The 24194-nt window shown below is 41.0% G+C and overlaps 1 protein-coding gene across 1 annotated transcript in view; it reads left to right on the plus strand.

Annotated features, from left to right (window-relative positions):
* Positions 1-24194, plus strand: part of STX8 (syntaxin 8) — a 72570-nt gene that overhangs the window by 13872 nt on the left and 34504 nt on the right. The window contains exons 5-6 of the mRNA XM_081895749.1: positions 770-894; positions 3299-3391. Coding sequence (XP_081751875.1) covers positions 770-894; positions 3299-3391 — 218 coding nt within the window. The remainder of the gene's footprint in view (positions 1-769; positions 895-3298; positions 3392-24194) is intronic.

Below are 24194 nucleotides of genomic sequence, written 5' to 3' on the forward strand. Positions count from 1 at the left end.
CATGCTGCCTGGAGTTGATGGGACTCCAACAGCACCTGGAGAGTCACAAATTCCCCAGTCTTGATGTATCTGAAGGGTTGTGCAACTTGCATTTTTAGCCAGCAGGTGTCTCTCTCATACTGAAAATCCACACATTTTCTGTATGCTGCAGAAATGAATTTGGTAGAGATCCTGGTTTTCATCCATTACACCTCATTCTTCTTCTGTTGCATAGATGCACTTCAACAAAATATGAGGGCCTGTCTCTGTCTTTCATTTATATTAATTTTGCAGTGTTGCATAAAATGCTACCTCCAGGTTAAGTGCATGCCTGTGCACTATTCTGCATGCAAGTCCCTCTGAATTCAGCGGGAGTTCTCCCAAGTCTGGTCTGCTGGCCAGATACCACAGCAGCCGCCCTGCCTTCTGGGTCCTCTCCTCTCCCAGCACCCTCTGTTAAGTAGGGAGCAGCAGAGCTGTAGCTGCAGGGAAAAAAGGGCTTTGGTGTCATTCAAAGTCTGCAGTTGCAGCTCCTTCCTCTGTATAAAAATATATTGCAAGAATAAAAGTGGGGGTATGTTTCACAATATACACATGTTGTGATCTTTGCAAATATGCAAAAAAAGTCATTCATACATTTTGTACGTGTGCAATTTTGGAGATGCAGTTGCACTTTTTATATTAAAGCTTCAGATAACTATGACAGGCTTGCTGGGTTTTTTTTTTTCCTCTGAATAAATTATTTTAAAATGTTGAAGCTTGTATTTTTAAAAAATATATATATTTTCAGGTCTAGCCTAATGGCTGGAGGGGTCAGACAAGGTGTCATAAACCCATGGCTTGTGGAGGAGCCTGAGGAAACAAGAGGGCTTGGCTTTCATGAAATCCAGCAGCAGCAACAGAGAATTATAGAAGGTAAGTCATCCTTCTTGGTTTTTAAAGCTTTAATCCTATCCTAGAGCCTATACATAGGCCTCATGGTTGATAGCCACTGGTGTTGATTGCATCCTTTTACTCCAGTGACCTAGGTCAGAAAATCTTCCACCTTCACCTTCTTTTGTATAGGATGGAGGTATTGATTTCTGATGTCCAGCTTGTTTTGTCCCTGACCATCCAAAACATTCGAGCACTTTGTTAAATGTTTGTTTTGAGTCCAGGGGGCATTTCTCTGCTTAAGTTCACACACTCGTCATTTGAAAAAACAATTTTGTGGGTAGCTAGGAGCGGGCTTGTTAAACCGGAATTCCTTAAGATGCCTCAGATAATTAGGCACCAAGCCTTAAGTGCCAGCGGAGTTTCAGTTCCAGAATTTTCTAGGCTCCTTGGAAGATATCAGTCTTCTGCATCCCTTGGTTGCTGGTGGAAGGTCTTGGATGTACTTCACACTAATCAGGCTAACGTATGTCAGTGTGTAGATAGGGAAACCTCATTCTTATCCAGGCTTGTTTGTGAGGGATGAAAATTCTTACTGGCCCACTTTATCTTGCAGGCCACTTTTAGCTTGAAACAACCAGAGTCTGGCACCTTGATCTGGGCTGCCTCATCATTATGAGCTTAGAACTGGCTGGTGTGGCTTGTGTCCCACCAAGAAAATGTGGCTTACTTGGGGCTCGGTAAGCCTTTGCTGTAGGTGTTGAACCTTAAAACAGAGCTGTCAAAGCAACTGTCAGGCAGCAGCATAAACCCAGCAGGCTGTATTGGCATAGTGATCTGCAGGTTGTGTAGATCTACCCTGGTCTCTTGTTTAAGTAGATCCAGTCCTTCCCCGTGCCCAGTCTTCCATCTCTAAATAGCCTGGGTATGGGGAACTTCTGACCCACGGACCCAATTAGGTCCTCTGGGCTTCCCTGTTTGGCCCTCAAGCCATTTTGGCCCAACACCCGATGTGGGGCAGGTAAAATCCTGGCTCAGCCAAAAGTGGGCCTGCAGGCACTGCCAATCGCTTTTTAGCAGTGCCTACAAAGGGCTTGGAAGATAGTGCTTTGAAAGGGGCTTCTGAAGACTGATTGTCTTCAGGGGCCTGTTTCAACTTGCTGCGCGACGACCCCTGTTAGCAAAAAAGGCCACTTGGTGTCATTGCCAGCCAGACCCAGTTCCCCACGCAGAATATAGCCCTTTCCTGCTCCTCTCATTGTCATCATTTCTGTCTCCTAGGCTCTATGCTTTTTCCTTGAACAGTGATTTTATGTGAAGTAGTTGTGAGGCCTCTTTTGCTGATTAAGTTCTACGTCCTTCTCCCTGATGGTAGGAGGAGTATTTTTGGCCATGGAAGTGCTCTCCCATGCACCAGCAGTCATAACAGTGTGGTGCTTGGCTATGCCATCTGTATGGGAAACAATGTCTTGATGCCAGTAAGCCAGCTTTTCCACAACAACTCTCTGCTCCTGTAGTGCTTGTCTTAAAACCTCGTGGACATTTTGGGGGCATTTCAAAGCAATTGTATATGCTGTCAAGTAGGGAGGTTTTAAAAAAATTAAAAATAACAGCTTCTGCAGAAAGATCTATTGAGCCATCAGTTAGCCATTGATCTTTTGCCCTCTTTGCTTAAACAGCCATTGGCACACAACTCTCCCGCTCCGGCACCTGTAAAAGAACCCCCTCCCCCTTTGCAAAACGCTACCCACAGTAGTTGATTGTGCTGTCTTTGGAGGACCTCCCCAAAAGCAACTCTCCAAGAGGGCTCCAGTACAAAAGAGAGCTGTGTACGACTGGAGTGTAATTCAGTGCCATTGGGACCAAGGGTGTGGTAATGCCATGTGCTCTGGATTACAATAGGGGGCATTTTGTAAGGCTAGAGGGAGACTTCTATTGCGGCTGTGCTGGCTGCAGCTCCCCTTGCCAAGAGTTGGATTATCTCCCCCCATAAACGCCACATTTACACGCAGCTTGAGAAACCCTTTGGATTCCTTGGTGCTTGCATCACCTATTTGTTTCTCAGTCGTGTTAAACCTTCCCTGGAAAATCAAAAAGGCTTAATCAGGAAACTATATGAGTGTGCCAAAATGAGGAAAAAAAATCCAGTGCTCTTACGATGGAGGAGCAGCTGCAAATCCAGTTTCTGAAGGGTTTGGGACTCTTGGCTAAATTTTCTTTTCTAAGACACTACCCAGCACTGTCACTTTTACCTTAGTTTCTTAAGATCTGTCTGTTTTGGAATTCATTGTCATGCCATCGGTGAGGTCTTTGGGTCATTAAGTTTTTAACACTTCAGTTGCAGACTTTTCATAATGTTGCTCAGCTGTCGTGGGTCATAAATCTGGGGTTTAGCATCAGAACGCTGGAATTTAATTTGATTCATTTTTTTCTCTCCCCTGTGCAGAGCAAGATGCTGGTCTTGATGCTCTCTCTTCTGTCTTAGCCCGTCAAAAACAGATGGGGCAGGAAATTGGGAATGAGTTAGAGGAACAGAATGGTAAGGACCGTCCTGCTTTCAGAGTTTGATTGGTTCAAGAGAGCACACAGTCATTATTTTCGGTGTTGTACCTTCTCATAGTTCTGTTCTACTGAAAACCTTCGGCACATCGTCTCTGCTGCACCATTATTAACCACTCCCAATGATAGTCCCCCCCCCTCCGCGAACAGTAGTAGAAGAGCCACAATTAATCATCTCCATTTCTATGTGTGATGGTATAAAAGTGAATTGACAACAGAGTTTGCTTTCCCCTCCTAGCATTGGGTTCAGGCAGAGCAATGGGAAAGGGGTATGCTGAATTTTTAGGTCATCAAAGTACAGATCTCAGATAAGTTTTAAAAAGTGAAGAATTGTTTCAAAACTGTTAATCTGCCCATGTCTGCCTGGATCATTATCTCATGTATGGTGTGGTATGGCCTAGATGCCACTGTGTCATAAAATATTTACTATGTCTCCCCTTCTCTTCCATCAGTTGCAAAATTTACCAAAGTACATTGGTGCGGATGCCTCTTGGACATAGAATTGGGCCTCAGGGTACTTTTATTTTGGTTCCTGTGCCTATGTTGGGGGTCTGCCTCTTAGATCTAGAAAACGAGCTGTAAAAGGAGGACAAATTATTTATAGCAGTGTCTCAGGAACAGTAGTGCCTTCGCTCAAGAGGCTACAGTTTCTGTTTGTAGGTAGGTGTACCTCTGGTGCAGGGTTTGTGTGTCTGTTCATACTTGCACTTCCATGAGAGGAGAGAGAGACCTAAGCAGGTTAGATACGGTTAGCTGTTTGATTATTCCTGTCTGAGCCAGTAGGTGGCAGCACAGGACAGAAAAATGCCTAGTGCATGATTGGTTCTTGACCTTGAGGAGCGCATGATTGGTTTTTCTTTTTTTCCTAGAGCTGTGAAACGCACCTTTTCCAGTTTAGCATTATTTTTTACCTATAGTTTGCCCTTTGGTCTGGGAGTATGCTTACATATTCTCTTTTAGTTTAAATGATCACATCTAGGGCTGACGATTAGAGCAGCCTTGCCATTATAAGCCCTGAAAAGTTGCTAGCCTGACTTTAAAAAAACAAACAAAAACGAAAGAAAAGTAGCCTCTTAGCTGCCATGGCCTCAGCCTCAAGCTCAGAGTTGGGAGGATGAACTGGTTGAGTCTTTGGCTTTTGTACCACCCATGGGCTGAGGAACTGAACAATACTGAACTTGAGGCTAGCAGTCAGGAATGTGTGGACCCTGAGCCAAGACCTTCACAGGCACCTTCCCCTCAGCGTGACTTGCCAGAGCAGTCTAAGACCTCCTGTTTCACATAGTCCAGGAGGCAGGCCTGGCAGGAGGCCACAGAAAGGAGCGCAAGCACTCTCCTTCAGGACAGGGTGTTGGCATTTTAAAAGTTTTGGCCTCTTTCACCTAAGCACTGCTTGCTTTGCATGGATCACAACATTTGTGGGCTAGGTTTTATTATGATTATAAAGCCTCCTAACAGATAAGCAGGGGCAGTTGTCTCTGCCCCTTGCCTACATGGTTTCCATGCTGGCCGTGGGGGAAGAGGCTCAGCTTTACCAGCATGGAAGCTCACTTGGTTTCTCTGCCAGCTGCAGAGGAAGCGATTTGCTTTCCTCCAGCAGGGATATGCAGGAAGCTCCTTCCTCTGTGCCTAGGAAGGAGAGCAGCAGGTTTGTGAGTGAGGGATAAGAGTGATCAGTCTTTCCCCCACCGAACGGCTGTATTTTCATTCTTGCTACAGAGGTAGACACTTCACTTCCTTCGCCACCAGTCTGCTCACTCACCTGATTGGAATGCCTTGTTTTTCCTTGTGGTGTCCCAGGCAAGTAGTTATATACAAACACCCGGCTGTATTTTACATCCTGAAGTTTCAGTGGAATCAGTTGGATCCTGCATTAATGTGGCTTGTAGAAGTCTGGTAATGCACACCCTTTTCTTTTTCCTGGACTAGTATGAGAGACAGATTTGAAGTTAAACCATACTGTAGCACTCACACAGTTGTTGAGATGACCCCATGGGAGCAAATCTATAGATTTTTGAGCTTTGCTTTTTTCTTACAGTATGGTAGAACTTTGAAATGTTTCCAGCTGTGTGATCTCCTCAAAGATTTGATCCATCTGGTCTGCTTCTGGAGAGGGTTGTGTGAACATTAAGTGACTGGAAGGCAGCAGCTCCGATACTTTCCCATTTGCTGAGCACTTTCTTCATTGAGAAGGTGTCACTGCCAACAACAACAACAATAACAATAACAACAATAATAAATTTATACCTCACTCATCTGGCTGGGTTTCCCCAGCCACTCTGGGTGGCTCCCAACAGAATATTAAAAACATGATAAAACATCAAACATTAATACTAGTAGTCTAAGGGTCAAGTGCACATTTTGTGTCCTCATGCCCTGTTTTTCACCCTTTCTGCTCCCAATCTGATCCTGTTTTTTTCCAGGGTTTTGAAGGTGCATATTCAGCCCTGGCAAGCATTCCACAAAAGTTAACAGACTTGCCTGCTCACATGTCCCTGAGTTTATTAATTTGTTACGTACTTCGGGAATGATGGAGTGAGATCAGCCTTGAAAATTAAAATTCACAAAAGTTGTCCTAGCCTACAACAACTTTACTTGCCTGCCAGATTTGAAATGGGAAACTTTTTTAAAAAAAGAAAAGCATTTCTCTAATCTCAGTCCTCGGAGAAAACAGATTAAAACCCCAGCTGTTCTGAGATTACTAAACTGAAGGCCTTAGGAGGGAAGAGATGTGGAGACTAAAAAAAAAAAAATCTGTCTTGACATAACTTTAAAAGAGCACCATAGAACAGCATTTGTAAAAAGAGCCAGGGGGAGTGTTCCATTGGTGGTTTCTCATCACAGATTTAAACTGACAAAAGAACAAACAAATAAATCAAGGTAAAATGATTATGATCTGCCCACACTGATACCAATTTTCACCAAAACTTCACAGTGCATAGCACGTGAATACCTTCTGTTGCTCATGTGTATGTTTGTTTAGTCAGAGTTGGAGTTGCTGAACTTCAATTTGGGTCTCTTCCATGACTAGTGCTGAGAACTCCCATTCCTAGGCAATATAATCAGAACTTTGCACATGGGGTCTCTGATTAGCCTTGTGTGCGATGTGGAGCATATATTTTTCCATAAGTGTTCCGCCCTTGATTAATATCAACTCAGTATCTGCACAAATTATCGTTCAGTGATCTGTCTTGGACTGAAGACACAGTTCCCTCATCTGTGTATTTTTTGTCTGTATTGAGGCCATTTTCATAATATGTAATCTCTGACAAGTGTACAAGCAACTGTGAGTGTTTGGAGCCCGATGAATTGGTAATGGTCTGCAGGAAAGCAGCATTGCCGAGCCTATGAAACTAGCTCCCGTAGATCTCGTTGCTCCCCAAGAGAATGGTAAATGACTGTAATGCAAACCACAGTGAATCAAACTGCCCATCATATTTCCATATCACCACCGGAGTTGGGAGAGCCGGGTTCAAACCCCCGCAAAGCTCACTATGTGTCTTGTGCTGGTCACACACTGTCCCCCTAAACTACTGATCAGGGTTGCTGTGATGGTACAAATGATAGTGTTTGCTGCTCCAAGAAGGGTGAAATATAAATGAAATTAAAATTAATTAATAGTAAAGTAATGTTGTGGGCAGTGACAGCATAGGAAGCAGGTGCTTTTTGATTTTTGTTTCTTTGAAGAACAAAATTGTCACCAAAAGTGATTTGCATGTTGCAAACAATATCTTTCTAAAGAGTGAGCTTTAAGTACATTCTTGATTCTGTGAATGTTCTAATTCCTGTGGTATATTTCATGTTTTTCTCCTTTCGGAATGGCTGAAGTACAGTTCTGTTGCCCACGCATCCTTTTTTTACAGCTTTGTGACATGACCTGCATTCTAAGCCATCAGTTGTGCCCCCTGACATCTTTATATGCCCTTAGTTATAGGAAATTGCATTGCCATGATGAAGTAAGCCGCATCATTCTTGGTGGGAAGAGAGGAATATCAAGCCTTCCTTCGTCTATCTTGAAGATATGCAGCCAAGCAAAAGAAATAGGAAGTTTTAAATACACACAAAGAGAAAAATGAGCATTAAAAATTATTTCTCATTTGATTTTACTTTAATAGCAGGTCTGTCATATCTAAGCTCTAGTCTCATGAAAGGCTGATATTTAAGTGTTAAATAATTTAAGAGGGAAATATATGCAAGTGTCTTCTGATTTTTATTTTTAATGTAGCTTCTCTGTCAATCTGTTGAAGCTGGAATAGGTGTGCTAACTCTAAATTAACTCCAAACATAAATCCACTGAATAAAAATGTCCCACATCCATTTGTCCTGCATTATATCACTGCTACCACTGCATCCCTTTATCATGTCCAAAGAAAAACCAAAATGAACGGGAAGCAAATGATTAATTTTGAAGAGGAAGTTACGTTGCCAGCTGAATTTTTTACCTCTACCTTTTTTTCAGAGTACCTTATAAATTTAAATCCACAAAAAATGTAAATTCTGAATTCCTGTTCACCTTGTTCCAGTTGAAGAAAGCAAATCCATCAGACCATATCACCAGAATTGAGCCTTCAAATGCTCTCCCAGCCCCCAGTATTTTGTAATGATGGGTAACCTATTTTTTGCCCCAGTACTGGACTTTGCATGCCAAAGGCTAAGAGTTTGACATACTGAGAGTCGATTGCATCCTGGTGATCTCATTGAAGAGGCTTTTGCCTGTTCCTAGTTTACTTAATGCTTTTCCAAGAGGATGTGTAACCCAACCCAAGCATGAACAATCGCATCAGAGACAGGCAATGGAGCCTACATCCTTGGGCTGACTTTTGCCATGAGGTGTTACAGGAACAATCTGGGCACTCAGAATCCAGCAACCACAAAGTAACGAGTCACTTAGTCACATCCTGTCATTTACAGTAACTCAGGGTGATAAAGATATTTGTGTGTAATATCTAAGGAGCATAACCTCAAATGGGACACCCTAAAAGAGTACTGTTCTTTTGTAATAGGAAATACCTTGGACAATACATATTCTAGTGGTGGAGAAGAGTCATTGGTTGCTGGCATCAATCTTGCATGTCAAGGAGTTTATAAAGCTGATAATTCTGAGTATCTCAAACATTTCGTTTCCTTACATGTCTAGGAAATGACTAGTTTTATATGGGTTTGGTATATAGATGTGGTTAGTTATTTTGTGAATTTTTTTTGCCTATTTTAACCTTAATCTAGCTCTTTGGATTTTTAATTCTCCATGAACTACTGCCTTCCTTGAAATAGTATACTTGGACTTTCAAAAAGCTGTCCTCGAAGCAGCTCACCAAAGACTTCTCAATAAGCTTTAGTCATCAAGGAATAAAAGGAGAGATCCTCTTGCAGCTCAGGAATTGGTTAAGTTGCAGAAAGCAAAGAGTAAGAATAAATGGACAGTTCTACAAGTGGAGAAGCTTAGAAAATTGAGTCCTCCAAGGATCGGTATTAGGACCTGTGCTTTTTAACTTGTTGATAAACGATCTAGAGCTAGGAGTGGGCAGTGAGGTAGCCAAGCTTGCTGCTGATATTAAATTGTTTGAGTTTGTAAAATGGCAAATGCAGTTCAGTGTAAACAAGTGCAAAGTGATGCATATTGAGGCAAAGCATTTTATTTTCACATATCTGTTCATGGGGTCTGAACTAGCAGGAAAGAGACCTTGGGTAGCTTCATTGGACAGCTCAGTGAAGACGTCGACCCAGTGTACAGTGGTTGTGAAAAAGGCAAATTCCATGCTAGGGATCATTAGGAAGTGACTTGAACATAAAACTGCTGATATCATAATGCTGTTATACAAATCTGTGTCACGACCACATTTGGAATACATTTGGAGTACAGTTCTGGTTGTCGCATCTCAAGAAGGATGTTCTAGAGTTGGAAAGGGTTCAGAAAAGGGCAACTAAAATGATCAAGGGAGGGGGAGCAACTTCCCTATGAAAAAAAGTTGCAGGACAACATCTTTTATTCTAGAGTTTGGGAGATGTAAAAATATCCTATGGTACTTTTTAAAGAATTATTATTATTATAACTCTAATAATGTTTTAATTGGGCCCAAGTAAATTTTAAAGCTGAAGTTTAAAAACAAGCTGGTTTTATTCATCATTACTGTATGGCTTCTTCCTACTAAAAACATATTCAATAAGGGAAAAATAATTATTCGTCAGCTGTATCTTGTAAAACACTTTATATAGCAACTACAATTATTGACATTAGCAAGAGATTTGTTTTTGGAAATAGAAAAGCTTTGGAATGGTTCCTGTTAATAATAATTACAGGGGGGAAGGAAAGTTAGTTACTTTAAAAAAAAGGTTCCTTGCAACAGAGTCTTAATCCTCATGTTCTTCTCTGATGGTTTGTAGAAAGTCTTTTGCTTGTACCACAAGCTTCAGTGGACACTACCAACCATTTAATTGTAGAGTTACAAATGGAGAGTTCAGGTTGCTTTTTAATCCAGTGTAAAAAAAATTATGAGCTGAATATGTTGTGAATAATCTTTTATCTCTATTCAGGCAATGATGTTAAAAACTAGTCCTCCAGGGAATGTATTATTTGTGCAAAATGGGATATTTTGTTTTAAAGTTAATTTTTTAAAAAAATCTTTAACCTTTCCTGTGATACTGCAGCAATTTTCTCCATTGAGCTAATCAGTTACAGTGGTACCTTAGTTCTCAAACTCCTTGGTACTCAAACAACTTGGAACCAGAACGCTGCAAACCGGAAGTAAGTGTTCCGGTTTGCAAACTTTTTTCGGAAGCTGAACATACTCCATTTTGAGTGTTACACTTCTGATTTGAGTGCCACACTTCCAATTTGAGTGTTATGCTGAGGTCTGTCTGTTTTTGCTATTTATTTTGCGTTTTTTCTTTTTGTAGCGTTTTTGTTTTTGTGACCGCAGTTCAGCTACTGATTGATGGATTGTGTGATTGCAGTACATTGTTTATTACTTTCATGGATCAGTGGTCTCATTAGATAGAAAAATTCATGTTAAATTGCTGTTTTGGGGATTGTTTTTAAAAGTTTGGAATGGATTAATCCATTTTGCATTACTTTCTATGGGAAAGTGCACCTTGGTTTTGGAACAGACTTCTGGAACGGGTTAAGTTTGAGAACCAGGGTGCCACTCTATATGCATTTCTAGTAAGTTCATTTATGTGTCAAAATCAAGATTTTATATGACAGTTAATGTACCATAGTGAATAGCGTGAGCTGGAAAGGCCTCTGGTCAAATGTCACCTCAACCACAACTCTGCTAGGTGGCCTTGGATGAGCCACTGTCTCTCACCCTCCGCTCCCTAATCTGTAATATGAGGAGAATGAAAATTACATTCCTTACAGGATTGGTTTAAGGTTTGTGGAAATTGGAGGTGCAGAAGGCTTCTGGTAAAACCTTGTGTGAAATGCTGGAGAGCTGCTTTCAGTCATTGTAGACAAAGCTGAACTAGCACAGCTTCCTATTGTGTTCCTATTGTGCATCTGCAGTGGTAGGAGGGGAAGTGGGTTTCATAAGTGCAAAGTGTTATGTATTATATTCTCAGAAGGACTGATTGTCACCTGTCCTACTTTTCCTTCAACTTGCATGCGGAGAGTTTATAAATAGTGCATTAGAGCTGTATGCCACTAGTGTTGGTGTCATTTACATATAGCTTCCATCTGGTTCCAGTTGCTTATCTTGCTCATTCTTCACCACTTAAGTCTTAAATTTTTTTAGCCGCTCGTACAGCCAGACTTTGGCATCTCCCAAATGGGGAGAAGAAAGGGCCAATTGAGAGGATAGGCATTTCGTCCTTTTGCTTTCACGGCTCATGATGGCTTATTCCTTTTATGAGCTTTTGTGCTCAGTTTTTAGAAACCTACACTGCTCCCTGCCAATGTATTACCTGAATTTTATTCAGACCCCATATCATTGGTTTCCTCCTCTTTAAGTGGAAACAGCCAAGGGCTGTGTGCGTGTGAGATGAGGGTGGGCCCTAGTCTTCAGTGCTCCCTCTTCCATCACCCTCTCTGCTTCACTTACTTTGGGGAGTAAGTAAACCAAGGAAATCCTGGCTTTGAATTCCCACTATGATCCTGGGAAGAAATATTATCCAAAATGACCCACTGATATTTCTTTGTGGAAGAGGATTAGCCTCGCACAGATATTTATTCTGCAGCTTAGCCACTTAGCATGCTGCCAAGGGGACTGAACCCACCTTAAGGTCAAATGCTGGGTTTAATGTACTTTGCATGGGCAGAATCTGTGTTGGGGGCATTCAGTGTGCATCTAATTAGCAGATCTGTGCCAGTACAAACATGCTTGGTTTTACGTGAAGAGTGAATGGTAATAAACACTCTTAAATTCTAGCTGTTCACACCTCAATAATGAGGTAGCAATTCCCATAACCACTGAGATCGTGCTCTATTTCTAGCCCTCTGAGAGTCCATACTGATAAAGCTTGAGTAGCTGTTTATCTTGCGGCTTGTGTTCTTTTTTCTATTCACAGTGGTGCCGGGGGTTGAAGGGTATAAGCTACTTATACCCAACAGAAGACACACATTCATTCCAGAAGAGATGCTCTCTCTGCCTTGTAACAGTGTGGATAAGCTCACAGGAAAACTGGAAAACCCAAGCAGTGAACTTTGAGCTTTTTGCTTTGCGGAGGTATGCTCAGTGAGAAAGAGCCCTGACACTGAGCTGGAATAGAAAAGTTTTTCCTATTTATCCAAGGATTTAACGAGTTATGGAAAGGGACTATACCTTATGATGATTTGCCTTTCTAAAGGCTGGCTCTCATTAAGGATAGGGACCCCTTAAATATAATTTAAACCATTCCTACAGGGGTAGGAAGCCTATGGCCATCAAGAGATTTTTAGACTACAGCTCCCATCATCCCTGACAGTCAGCCATGCCAGCTGGGCCTGATGGGACTTGGCATCCTGACGATGTCTGAAAGAGTCTTCATCTTTGCCTTATCCTAAATTAAAACTTGAAGGCAAAAGAAGGTCTCCCTCCAGTTCTTGAGGAATCTGCAATGCTTTATAAATTCAAGAGGTATTTAAATATTCTCATTGGAAGCAGAAATGGTTGTTTTGAGAGTGAACAGCCGTTTCATGCAATCTTAATTTGTCAGTCACCACCCTTCCTCCCCACACAATCCTTCATCTTTTCCCTCAATTAGCAGAGGTTATTTGAAATAAAATGCTTTGAGGAGGAGAGTGGCAAATATTTTCTTTCCAGAGCCTTTCTTATTTTTCTTGCTTTTAAACACCACATACAATACTTATCTTCTGTTTTATAAGCACTTTTTGGAATAGAGGATGCCATACTGGCCAGAGCTGTTGGTTTGTCCAATCTATTATTCTGTCATTTTCAGCATGCAAAATCCTCCCTTCCAATCCTTCCATTTCCTCAAAAAAACAACCCTGCATTCAACTATACAGTTCATTAGGGATGAATGAGGAGGAGAATGTGTCCTTTAACTTGAATATTTGAAAACTCAACCTTGCAGTGAAATCCTATTATTCATGGTACATTGTTACCAACTTACTTTCTTCCTAGTAGATCAATTCTTATCACTGGTATTTTTGAAGAAAATAGTCGATATTTCTTGTCTAGCTGCAGATGGCGGTGGAATGTATATATTATATATTTGCACTTTGATCAATTTGGCTGCAGGGATCCTATCGTAGCAGATATTTGTGGTCTGCGTTCACTGTTGATCTGCTCCTTGGTGCAATTCAAGGAGTGAGTTCAATTTGCAAAGCAGAATATGGTTTTGTGACCTTTAGATAGTTCTTTATGCCACTCAGTCTGGTTGGGTGTCTGCATTACTCATTTGTTTCAGATCTAATATTTTCTAACTTCTCTTTTGTATATGTCTAATTGTAGCATATAGGACATTGCGCTGGGTTTTAAATTTTATGCTGGGGATTGGCTAGAATTTAAGAGGTAGGGGTTGACTGAGAGTTGCATCTTGTTCTTGGGAACATCACTTTGGACAATTGCAATCTAATATTCATGAGCACGTGTGAGCCTGTAGTTAGCTTGGCCTTCGTGTTCCCAGATCAGGAATGCACAATCTACCACCCTCTCAGCTTTTCTTATATACATACATACATACAACAAAAAACAATTCAAGATCCAAATATCGAGATTACTCTGAATCGCTTGACTTCCCCCCCATCCATCCCATGGGTTCTAATAATATTTACAACTGCAAATCAGTACTTGTCCAAATTTTTATCCTTCCAAATTGTCCATCCTTTCCATTACTTTACAAGTGGTGCTAAAATCCTGCCAAAGTTTTAACCTGTTTACAATGGTCTTGTAAATAAATTATAAACTTTTTCCCATTCTTTTTAAAAGTTCTTACCTTCTTGGTTTCTAAACTTCCCAGTTAATTTCGCCACTTCGGCATAGTACATCAACTTGGTTTGCCATTCTTCTCTGGTAGTGGTTGTCTCTTCCTTCCATCCCTGGGCTAATAGCATCCATGCGGCTGTTGTCGCATACATAAACAGTCTTTTCTGGTCCTTTGGTATCTTGGTACCTTTAATTCCTAATAAAAAAAGCTTCTGGTTTTTTAATAAAAGATATTTTAAACATTTTTTTCATTTCATTATATCTCATCTCCCAGAAACTTTTAGTTACTTTACACATCCACCACATATGATAAAAGGTACCTTCTTTTTTTTTTACATTGCCAACAAGTATATGGATGTGTTCTGTACATTTTTGCTAACTTAACCGGGGTCAAATACCATTGGTTTTCAGTATACATTTTCAATATACTTTTTTTTGGTACTGTACTGGTTTTCAATATACATTTTTTTGGTACTGTACTGGTACCTCCTGAAAGGTGTATGTTCTGAATCATGGTTAAGGCATTCTGAGATAGGTACCAACTCTCAGGGATGGGCACTATGATCTTTTCACATGGAAGACTGAACTATGGATGAAAATGGCCCCCAAGGTAATTCCTTCCCTAGTATTCTCCATATGTGGAAAGGGGAAAGGGAGTCTCTTTGTGCCTAGTGAGGAAGTGAGGCCAACAAATTGCAAAGCTCTGCATTTTTCACTTACTCCCAGTGGATGCTGCACAAGATGATTAATATTTTAACATCTTTGTGTTCTCTGTTTTACTTTTAACACTGGAGCACTTTAAATCACTTGGGAAGAAGAAGGTCTGTCTATTCTCCAGTTACATAAACAATTGGGGGTACTAGGATGAAAAAGGAAAATAATTTGGGTGGAGTTAGGAGAGAAGGTAGGATGAAGAAAACTGTTTTACATGTAACGTCAAAAACTTAAATTTTCCAGTGCCTGGTGTGAGTGTGGAGTTAGATTCCTATGTTCTGCTGGAATTGAGTTCTACAGAACCTCTGAAAGTGTCTTGTAAACAATGTGTTGGAAAGTAGAGAGAATATTCCAGGTCTTCAAACAAATGCCTGTCTTGTTTTTCCACCCATCCCCATGTGGATAGGCCTCATTTATTAGAGGATGAAAAATGAGTCAATGACCTTGTCCACTGCCCTTCCCACATTTTATGTATTTGAGTCCTGTTTACTAGAGATGTAAAATTTATGGAACTGCTAGCAGCATTGATAAACCTCCCTCCCCCTTTGTGGGTAGGATGGGGGTAATGATGAATATTTTGTGAAACACTGAAATATTAGCGGTATGTGCTTGAGAGTTCATACTGCATTTGATAATAGCCATTGGGGTCAAAGGTACTTTAAGAATAGAGATGTCCTTAAAATACAACAAACTAATGTTTGAAATAAGGAATTGCAAAGTTATATTGAATTGAATTTCCAGATGTTAATAAAATAATACTGACAGTGAACCAGCCATTTACATCAGTGTAATCATTTCTATTGTAGCTTTGAAAAAATGGTTCCCCCCCCCATACTAAAACCAGTATTTGAAGACTCCATGGTTTGTCATCTTAACCCAACACACTGTTATTTCTACAAATTGATCCTCTGTATCAATTGGTCAGGATCCTTAGGGTTGGGGTTTTTGTTTTTTTACACTTAACTGCCAATCCCAATTTGCTTTTAAAAATCTGCCAGCCTTCAAAAGGGGCTTGCCATGTGTATCGGAGGACCGCTGCTGAGATTACAAACCCCGGTCCCGAAGTGGTTGATGCAGCTCTCTGGAATGTGGTCCTTGAACTAGCTTCAAGCCTTTCACATCTTGGTTTGATGCTTAACTTTTGTGCATTTCCAAATGTACCTGATAGGCCGTAATCAGAGAGGATTTTTTTCCCCTTTTAAATTGCTCTTAATAAAATTAGAACAGGTAAAAAATATTTAAAATCAAAATAGTGGTTGGATATTAAATTTTAAATGCTCCCTTGTTTATTTATTTGTTTTTGGAGGTAAGATTTGAAAGATAGGCTTAACTGTGGGGTACAGACCTGTTTGAATGGAACTAAAAAACACCTGACAGGCATGCCACATTAGTCCTCTTGCCATTGTCAGTGTTTCTTGGTCTTAAAGTGGATATATGTTGACAGCTAGTGCAATTGCCATTTCACACAGCTTCCTTGTAAAAGACCTGTTGCCTGGCTTAACTTGCTTCATCCCAAAGTGTGTGTGTTTTTTTTAAAAAAATAATCTTTGAAATTACCCAAATGAATGATTCACATAAGTATATGTAATTATCTATGGAAGAATGAATCATCTTGCAGCTGCTTCCAATTAATGTCTATCATTTATGAAATAGTTCAGATACTATTTGGGAGAAATTGACACTCTGTAACTATACTGTTTGGGTCCCCCTCTGCGTGTTTGTACTGCTCTCCTGGCCTGCCATCATCCAAAGATTTGGGTATTTGCGCTACCCTTATGCGGATGACACCCATTCCATCTCTCCATTCTGTTTGAATCAGTAGTAGCAGCTGTGCAGTGATGGACCAATGTCTGGAGGAAGTGATGGGCTGAATGAGGATCAGTAAACTAAGGAGCTGGGATGGACAGGCAATCCCTGTGTCTGGAAATTAGGAGGACAACCTCTTCTGGAAGGGTTGCACTCCCTTCTCTAGAGGAACAGGTTTGTAGTGTGTGCTCTTGAAGTAGTATAAAATACTTGCATTCTGGCTATTTTGTGATGGCTGTGGATCCGCTGACAAAGCTCTGAAATCTTAATATCTTTCTTTGTGTTTCTTCTTGTGTACTAATACTTTATCCCTTGCTCCAACCCTTCAGGGTGGAGAAAGCCACTCATCCAGTGGAAATGATTTCTTTTTACCAGAAAGAAGCTAAAGAACAGTTTTGGAAATGGCAACATTACCCTCTTTGTTCTTACCCCAGCACAGAATCAACATTGTGTCATTTAAATTTTTTTTTAAGGCAGTTGCTACTTCCTCTAGAGGTCTTTATTGCTGTTTTAATACAAATCACTCTCTTGATGATTACCAAATCCATTCCACTGCATGCTTGCAATAACTTAGGCTTTTTACTATTTTGCTTGACTGCTAGTGATATATTGATGTGATCTTTAGAGAGGAAGAGATGATTGAGCTGGAACAGGGGTCTGCAACCCGTGGCTCTGGAGCCACAATTCTGGCTCTGTTACACCTTTGCCGCGGCTCCGCAGCGGATACTAGCGAGGGGAGGAGGCGCATTGTGCGCCCCGACACTCCCCACTGTGGCGGGCGCTGTACTGGCTGTGACGTCGCATGGGGGCGGTGCGTGCATTAGTCATGCACCGTCCCGACGTCACCTTCCTGCCCGCTGACAGATCAGAGGGCAGCAGCGCGCATGCTTTAAATGTCGCAATGGTTTTGCAGCTCCCAGTTTTTTTTTCTTCGGAAATGGGTCCAAGTGGCTCTTTTTGTCTTAAAGGTTGCAGACCCCTGAGCTAGAATAATAGCAGGGAATCTTAGGAGATTGCAAAGACGGACATTTTTTCATATTCTTGTGTAGTGGGAAGTAGAAATGCCCTAGGTGACCATTTAAGGGCAAAACAAAACATTACCTGTCTAATTGTTATGGGAAAACCACCCTATTTTGCCTTTTTCACAACAAGATCTTCATTGAGCTGTTGACTCATGGTCAGTCACCATCTGTTAGGACCCGGTTCACATATATGATTTTATTTTATTTAGAAGATTTATAAACCGCTCAATTGAAGAGCTCTCTAAGCAGTATACAATAGGTCGTATCTTTGGTCTCAGCTTTAAATCATAACCAACTGTCCTTTAGATATCTTCTCTGTTTGAGTCCTTGCATTCTTGAATTTTGGGACAGTGCCATCACATATGGAGATCATCAGCTGCTATTTGTCCACATTTTCAACATCCGTATGTTTTGTTCTTATCAGTTTTATTTAATTTATTTAGGGTTAAATGCCAGCTATATTACAGTTGATAAAAAAGCTAAAACTGACACAGATGGCATTGCTTGCTGTGCCAGTAAAAACAGATGTCCATCTGCATAGAAGTGTCAGTCATATTTTACCCGTCTCTTTCTAAAAAAAATCCTTTTTCTGTAACACTTATTTCATTAGAAGACGGTATATTTTTGATGGTAACCCCTTAGTATTGTCTGTTGTTAGAACTTAGCATTCAAATCCTGAATACAAGGTTCCTTTTCTAAGAATTTCCATGGTTACATAATTTCCCAGTTGACAAATTTGGAACCAGTGGGGGTGATAAGAATCTAATGGCTTTTCACAATGTCATTGACTCTTATAATACTGGTTTTTTACTCGTAGAGCACTCCATTTGCAGTGCTAAGTGTTTCATTACAAATAAAATATGACAAAATGGATATAGAAGGACTTTAAAATATTTGTGCAAGATGTTAGCGTTTTTCATATTGTTCAAGAACTCTGACATTTTAGGCTTCTGATGTTTCTCAAACTCACTTTTAAACCCCAAGGTAGGTTAGTAAATGGCATTTTAGCATTACCTGGTTCCATCACATACTCAGGATCAGTTTGGTGCTCTGTGGCAATTAAATTCTGTGTTAGACATTTATATTGCAGACTACATGATGCAGTTGCAGCTAACTAACCCCCTTATATGGCAGGAAAAGTGAAAACTGGTTGTTCTGGAGCAGTAAGTAAGTAGAAGCTGCTTTTCTTCCGTTTTTCACAGTTTATGCTTCTGGGATGAATAATCTGTAAGTAATTTGCCCACGCAACATAGGCAGTCTGTACTGTAAAGATTAGGCACTAATAGCACCTTCCCCATTCTGACTGCTCATTCACCCATTGCTGCCTCTGCCTCTGAAAAGCTGCCTAGCATTTGTTTATGGAAGTCCAGAGCATGTAGTGAAAAAGCTGAGTAACAGTCCTTCTTCCTTTTCCCAGAGAGAGTGCAGGGGAAGATGCATTGGGCTTAATATGACCTCAGAAATAACTTCCTTAATCACAAGTTTGTAGAGGGGGAGTAAGCTTGTTGCGCCACCTGTATCGCACTATTCCCTTTTCATATGTTAATCAGTAATTAATCTTGATTTTTGTTGGGTTTAGGAGTTTTACTCTTGGCACATGTGCAGAACCAATTATATCGTAAATCACCCGTGTTTCAGCAAATGTCATTCTGATAGTTCCCTACTGCATAGAGCACTACTAGTAAAACATTTGAGGTCAGGAACTTGGATTCCTCAACCACTGTATTCAAGGAAACCCATTTATTGTTCTGTCTCAGTAGAAAAGGTTCATTTCTCTTAGACTTATATCACATTGGCAGCCAATCAAGGAAAGTCATAATTGCATTTATGCAATTGGGGGCGGCTGAGCTGAGGCCGCATTAATCTGTCTTAATGAATTAATACCACTGGCCTCTTTTCACCCCCAATATGAATGTGGCAGATTCTTAAGAATACAGTATTTTACGTTCTTTATTGAGCAAGAATTACGCTTTGGGCACTCAAACAGAGTGCTTGACCTGCGTCTCTCACACTGTAAAATTGCTAAATGTATTCTTTGTACTTGATTCTGCAGAAGGATTTAGAGAGACTTGCCATGGATTGCATGAAGCAGTATTCATCTCAAATTATCCCGAGCTGACTACTGGGCCTTTTTGATAGCCTTCTTGTGATGATTTGTGCTGTGGATGATAAAGATGGATGATTTTAAAAAATCAGTTAAAAGGATCTTTCAGGCTAACTATTAAATTAGGTCTATGTAAACTGGAGGGAAAAGCAATCATACCATGTCCTATTTGGGAAATGAGAATTGGCAGCTTTCTTCTTGTCATCACATCAGCTGCTTGAATTGTGCAGAGTCTAATCATATCTCCAGGTTGTTCAGAGAGCATGTTGATTAGATACAATATACAAAAGTGCTTATAAGAGCATCCTGCATTTAAGGGAATTGCTTTTGCGCTTGCCAAAATCAGGGATGTGAGCTCTTTAATCTTGCCGCCAGCTCAGTGGGAAGAAGATGGTGCATCTGTTTCAACATTTTCAGTGTCCTTGGTGCTCCTAAATGTGTCCAGCTCTCCTTCTCAGGGTGTCCTAAATGTGCCCCAGCTCTCCTTGGGCTAAATTAGTAAAATCATGACTCAAAGGCTGCATCATAGATAATCCAAATTAGATTTTCTATTTCTGTAACAATGTTTTGACAATGGCTCGTGAAAGGCAAGGAAGGGCATGTGTTGGGCATTAGACAGGGCAACAAAGATAGGAAGACACTTTGAGACACATGGACCCAGAAGCTCAGCCCCGTGACTGGAATGCATATCCGAGTCCTGTATTCCAGTTTTGCTCCACACTATACCATATACAAAGGTAAATGAAGTATTTATAGCTTGGAATTCTTCTTGTTATGGCCCACACTCAGGCAAGCATCAACAGCCAATGCAATTTAGACAAATGTTTCTTAACACCAGGTCAAGGATGAAGAAGTTGTTGGACTCTAATTGTTAGTAGCCCCAGCCAACATGATCAGGGATGATGGGAATTGTAGCCCTCCAACATCTGGAGGGCCACAGGTTACCTATTCCTGCTTTAGATCCCCACTGTGCAAACCAGACCTATTCATTCTTGCAGCCCTCTCCAGAGAGAGGATTTTAAATGTATAACTTCATCACAAGTCTATAATTCCATCTTTAGTTGTGCTCCTTGACGTGTCCTGACAAGAGCTGGTGTCAGGATTTGACTCCAGTTTTTGCTAATTAATGCTGGTTTTTGTTCCCACAGTTATTTAGAAAGAGCTTTCACGTATTCTAGGAAACAGATAGTGGAATCCCTTTGTAGAACTAAGGGCAGAGTAAGGCAGTTTAATCAGCAATATTTTTTGTAGATGACACAAGATGGACAACTCTGACTAAGAAAGTCTTCTATGCATTATTATCCCAGTTTCAAGTTCTAGCCATGTTGCACACTTCAAAACCTGATTCCATCCTGGCCCAGAGTTCCCATCCTTCCACATAGTGCTGCTGTCCTGGCTGCAGAGTGGGTTGTTTCTTCTGGTTCTTATTACTTAATGCAGCCTCTGTATCTGTATGTATGCATAGCTTTCCTGTTTTCATTATTGTGTCTGGAGCAGACACAGCCTGACATACTTAGCATTACCTCCCCTGGTGCTTTCCATATAATCTGACTGGATGGGGAAGGGTGAAGAGAGTGAGGCTGCTGAGTGACTCTGCTGGGAGCACTGGAGCTTTTGGCTGGGGCGCTGTGGTCCTCCCCACATGGGCCAAATGCACGGCCATACTTGCCGTTCCATAACGATCCCATTCACATTGGCTTAGCATTAGCGCCCTGGTTCCCAGCAGGAACTCATTGGAAACTATTTATCATTTCTGACACAGAAGGTAAAATCCCTCTTGTTTTATTGAAAATACACTCTTTAAGTTTTCATTTAACAGCTGCTATGAGGAGTCTGCCGAGTGCTGGGAACTGTTCTGTGAGAACCGCAGCAATGCGCCAGAGAAGTTAGCAGTCAGACCTCAGTAAAATGAGGCAGTGTGGTCGTTAATCATATCTGTTTACTGACAGGAGGCTCATGATATATCACTTGGCCCACCTGTTGGATTAATGCTTTTCCTGAATGTTTGCAAATGGTTTTTTGCTAGACAGGTGAATGTTATCTTTTCCTCATTCTGGGAGACGTGAGGTGCAGAAGTATGAAGCCAGCGTAGTCAACGCGGTCAGTGACAAGGGAAGAGTTTCTTTGAGCTCCTGATATCTATGGACATTGATTATGCTCTATAATTTCTTATTTGTTTCCTTCTGATCTGGTCTAGAACTCTTTGTATATTAAAATGTAGGATGCAGGAATGGGCAATTGGGCATACTCTGCCTCTTTTATAGATTTTGCCATTTATGGATACCTTTCACCATCCAGTGGTTGAAATCAAGGCTTGAGCAACCATGATTGTCTTCTTTTCATTTTATCTTGTACAGTGGTACCTCTGGTTACAAACTTAATTCGTTCCGGAAGTCTGTTCTTAACCTGAAACTGTTCTTAACCTGAGGTACCACTTTAGCTAATGGGGCCTCCTACTGCCGCCATGCTGCTGTTCTGTTCTCATCCTGAGGTAAAGTTCTTAACCCGAAGTACTACTTCCAGGTTAGCGGAATCTGTAACCCGAAGTGTTTGTAACCCGAGGTTCCACTGTATGAGCAGTTTCTTTAAAATTTTTGATGTATACCCCACCTTTCCTCCACATTGCTCAAATACATTGTTTTTTCTCTCCCCATTTTGTCCTCAAGAACCCTGTAAGCAGTGCTTTTTTTCAGGGGGTACTCACTCAAGGGAAGGGCACTCAGTACCAACACCTCTTTTTTTGGTTAAAAAGTTGTTACACTTACTGTAACAACTTCGTGGTGAGTACTGGCACCTATTTTTCTGGGGGGGGGGGGAAATACAGCCACTGCCTAAGGTAACCCAGTGAGTTTCATAGATGAGTGGAGATTTCAACCCTGGTCTCCCAGGTCCTAATACAAAACTCTAACCACTGCACCACACTGACCCTTGCACTGTTTCTGCTCTGAAAACATGGACCAAATGTAGTTGGAAATGATCTAGGTGCAAGTAAGTCCAGTCCAGCTCCCTAATTCCTGGAGAACTGCCACCAAAGGATGCCAAACCTCGCCATATGCACCCCGTACAAAGCTGAGATGGAAAATCCACTGAATGTTTCTGGGATGCACCTCTATGAAAAGAATCTCCTTGGCCTAGGAAGGAGCCCATTCCTAGCAGCAGCATTTGAGAAAATCTAGAGCTGTGCTCCAGGCTTACAAAGCAGCCGGCATCTCAGCTTCATATCCTGTAATATATTTAGGGAGAATTGGCTTCCGGAAGGATGCCCCTGGTTTACTACTTTTTCATAGACTTGGATCCCAAAGTGCATCTCAGGGCTCTTTTGGAATGACTTGATGCATGTTAATTTAATGGGAGATAGAGACATGGGGTGAATGCAGATGATCAACCTGCCAAGTAATAAATGTGGGGAAGCTTGTTTGTTTCTTTAAAAGTGGGTTGAAGTGCAGCAGTAAAGATGACCATGGCTGGCTTAGTAGGATTCTGTGGTTGCTCTTGCTCCACCCCTAATTAGTTAGTCAGTCAGTTGTTCTGTTGCCATGGAGTAAAGATGAACTCCACCATGCATCGCTGCAGTGTCTTGTCACTAATTCCCAGCTCTTTGTTTCGGGAAGCAGATACTTAATATATCCTCACCAATAAAGCATTCTCTCTTTTTCTGGGGTGGGGAATTTGGGACATTAAAAAAGTAGATTGTGCTTTAAGTAATACATGTGAAGGCATATACTCTGTGTACTTTCGCATCGTAAAAGCAATATTTTGTATGCACATCCCACAGAGAGTCTCAAAACTGAACTCACAAAACCATCAGGATTTCACAGGGGTCTCTCCCAGGCCTATCAGGAAATAAATTGGGACCTTCTGCATGTAAATGCTGTACCCCTGGCCTGCAGTAATAGTTGGGTTCTGTTCCCTAAGGGGGAAAATACACTAGTCATGAGATTAGCTCAGAGAAATATCTTCCCCCTCTCAGTGTCACGTGCCATGGATTCGGCTCACCAATTTACCAAATGGTAAATGTGGGAAGTCTCATTGAGAAAGGGCTCTCATCTTTTACCCCACATTCAGATGTGTGACAGAAAAAACTGCACCACATTTTAGAAATTCTGTAGGACAGGGATCTCACATTAATGCCATTAAAAAGTGTATCACGTGCTTAAAATAACTATATCAGCATAAACATTTAAAATTCACAATGAAAAATTACAAATAAGCAATATCGCACAAAGAGCAGATAAAGTAAAAGTAGCCAGTTAAATATCTTTAAATTCAAAATACACACTAAATAAAATTGTCAAACAGCTTAGACGAGTTACCCTATTAGCTCTACAGTGGTACCTCAGGTTACATACGCTTCAGGTTACAGACTCCGCTAACCCAGAAATATTACCTTGGGTTAAGAACTTTGCTTCAGGATGAGAACAGAAATCGTGCAGCGGCAGCGCAGCAGCAGCAGGTGCTCCATAGACAATTGACCAGCTGGACCACACATTGCAGTCTGCCTATGAGGGGGACTTCTACAACTTAGTTATTCTAGAACTATAGAAAAAAGAAATTCTATTTCCATATCCCACAACAGTTAAGCTTCTTAAATAATAATTAGAATGTTAAAAATTAAGATTGACACTTCAGTATCTTTTAAAGCATGTTGCTCATTTCATAGCCCCCACCCCCGAAAGAATAGAAATATGTGACCCAACTTGAAAGTGTGAAGGCAAAAATGTGTGGCCTTGTTTCTCCAATTCTTGCTGAGTCTGAAAGTGCTACCCTTTCTTCTCT

Source organism: Podarcis melisellensis (genome assembly GCF_964234715.1).
Source record: "Podarcis melisellensis genome assembly, chromosome: 2".
In the NCBI taxonomy this organism is placed as follows: Eukaryota; Metazoa; Chordata; class Lepidosauria; order Squamata; family Lacertidae; genus Podarcis; species Podarcis melisellensis.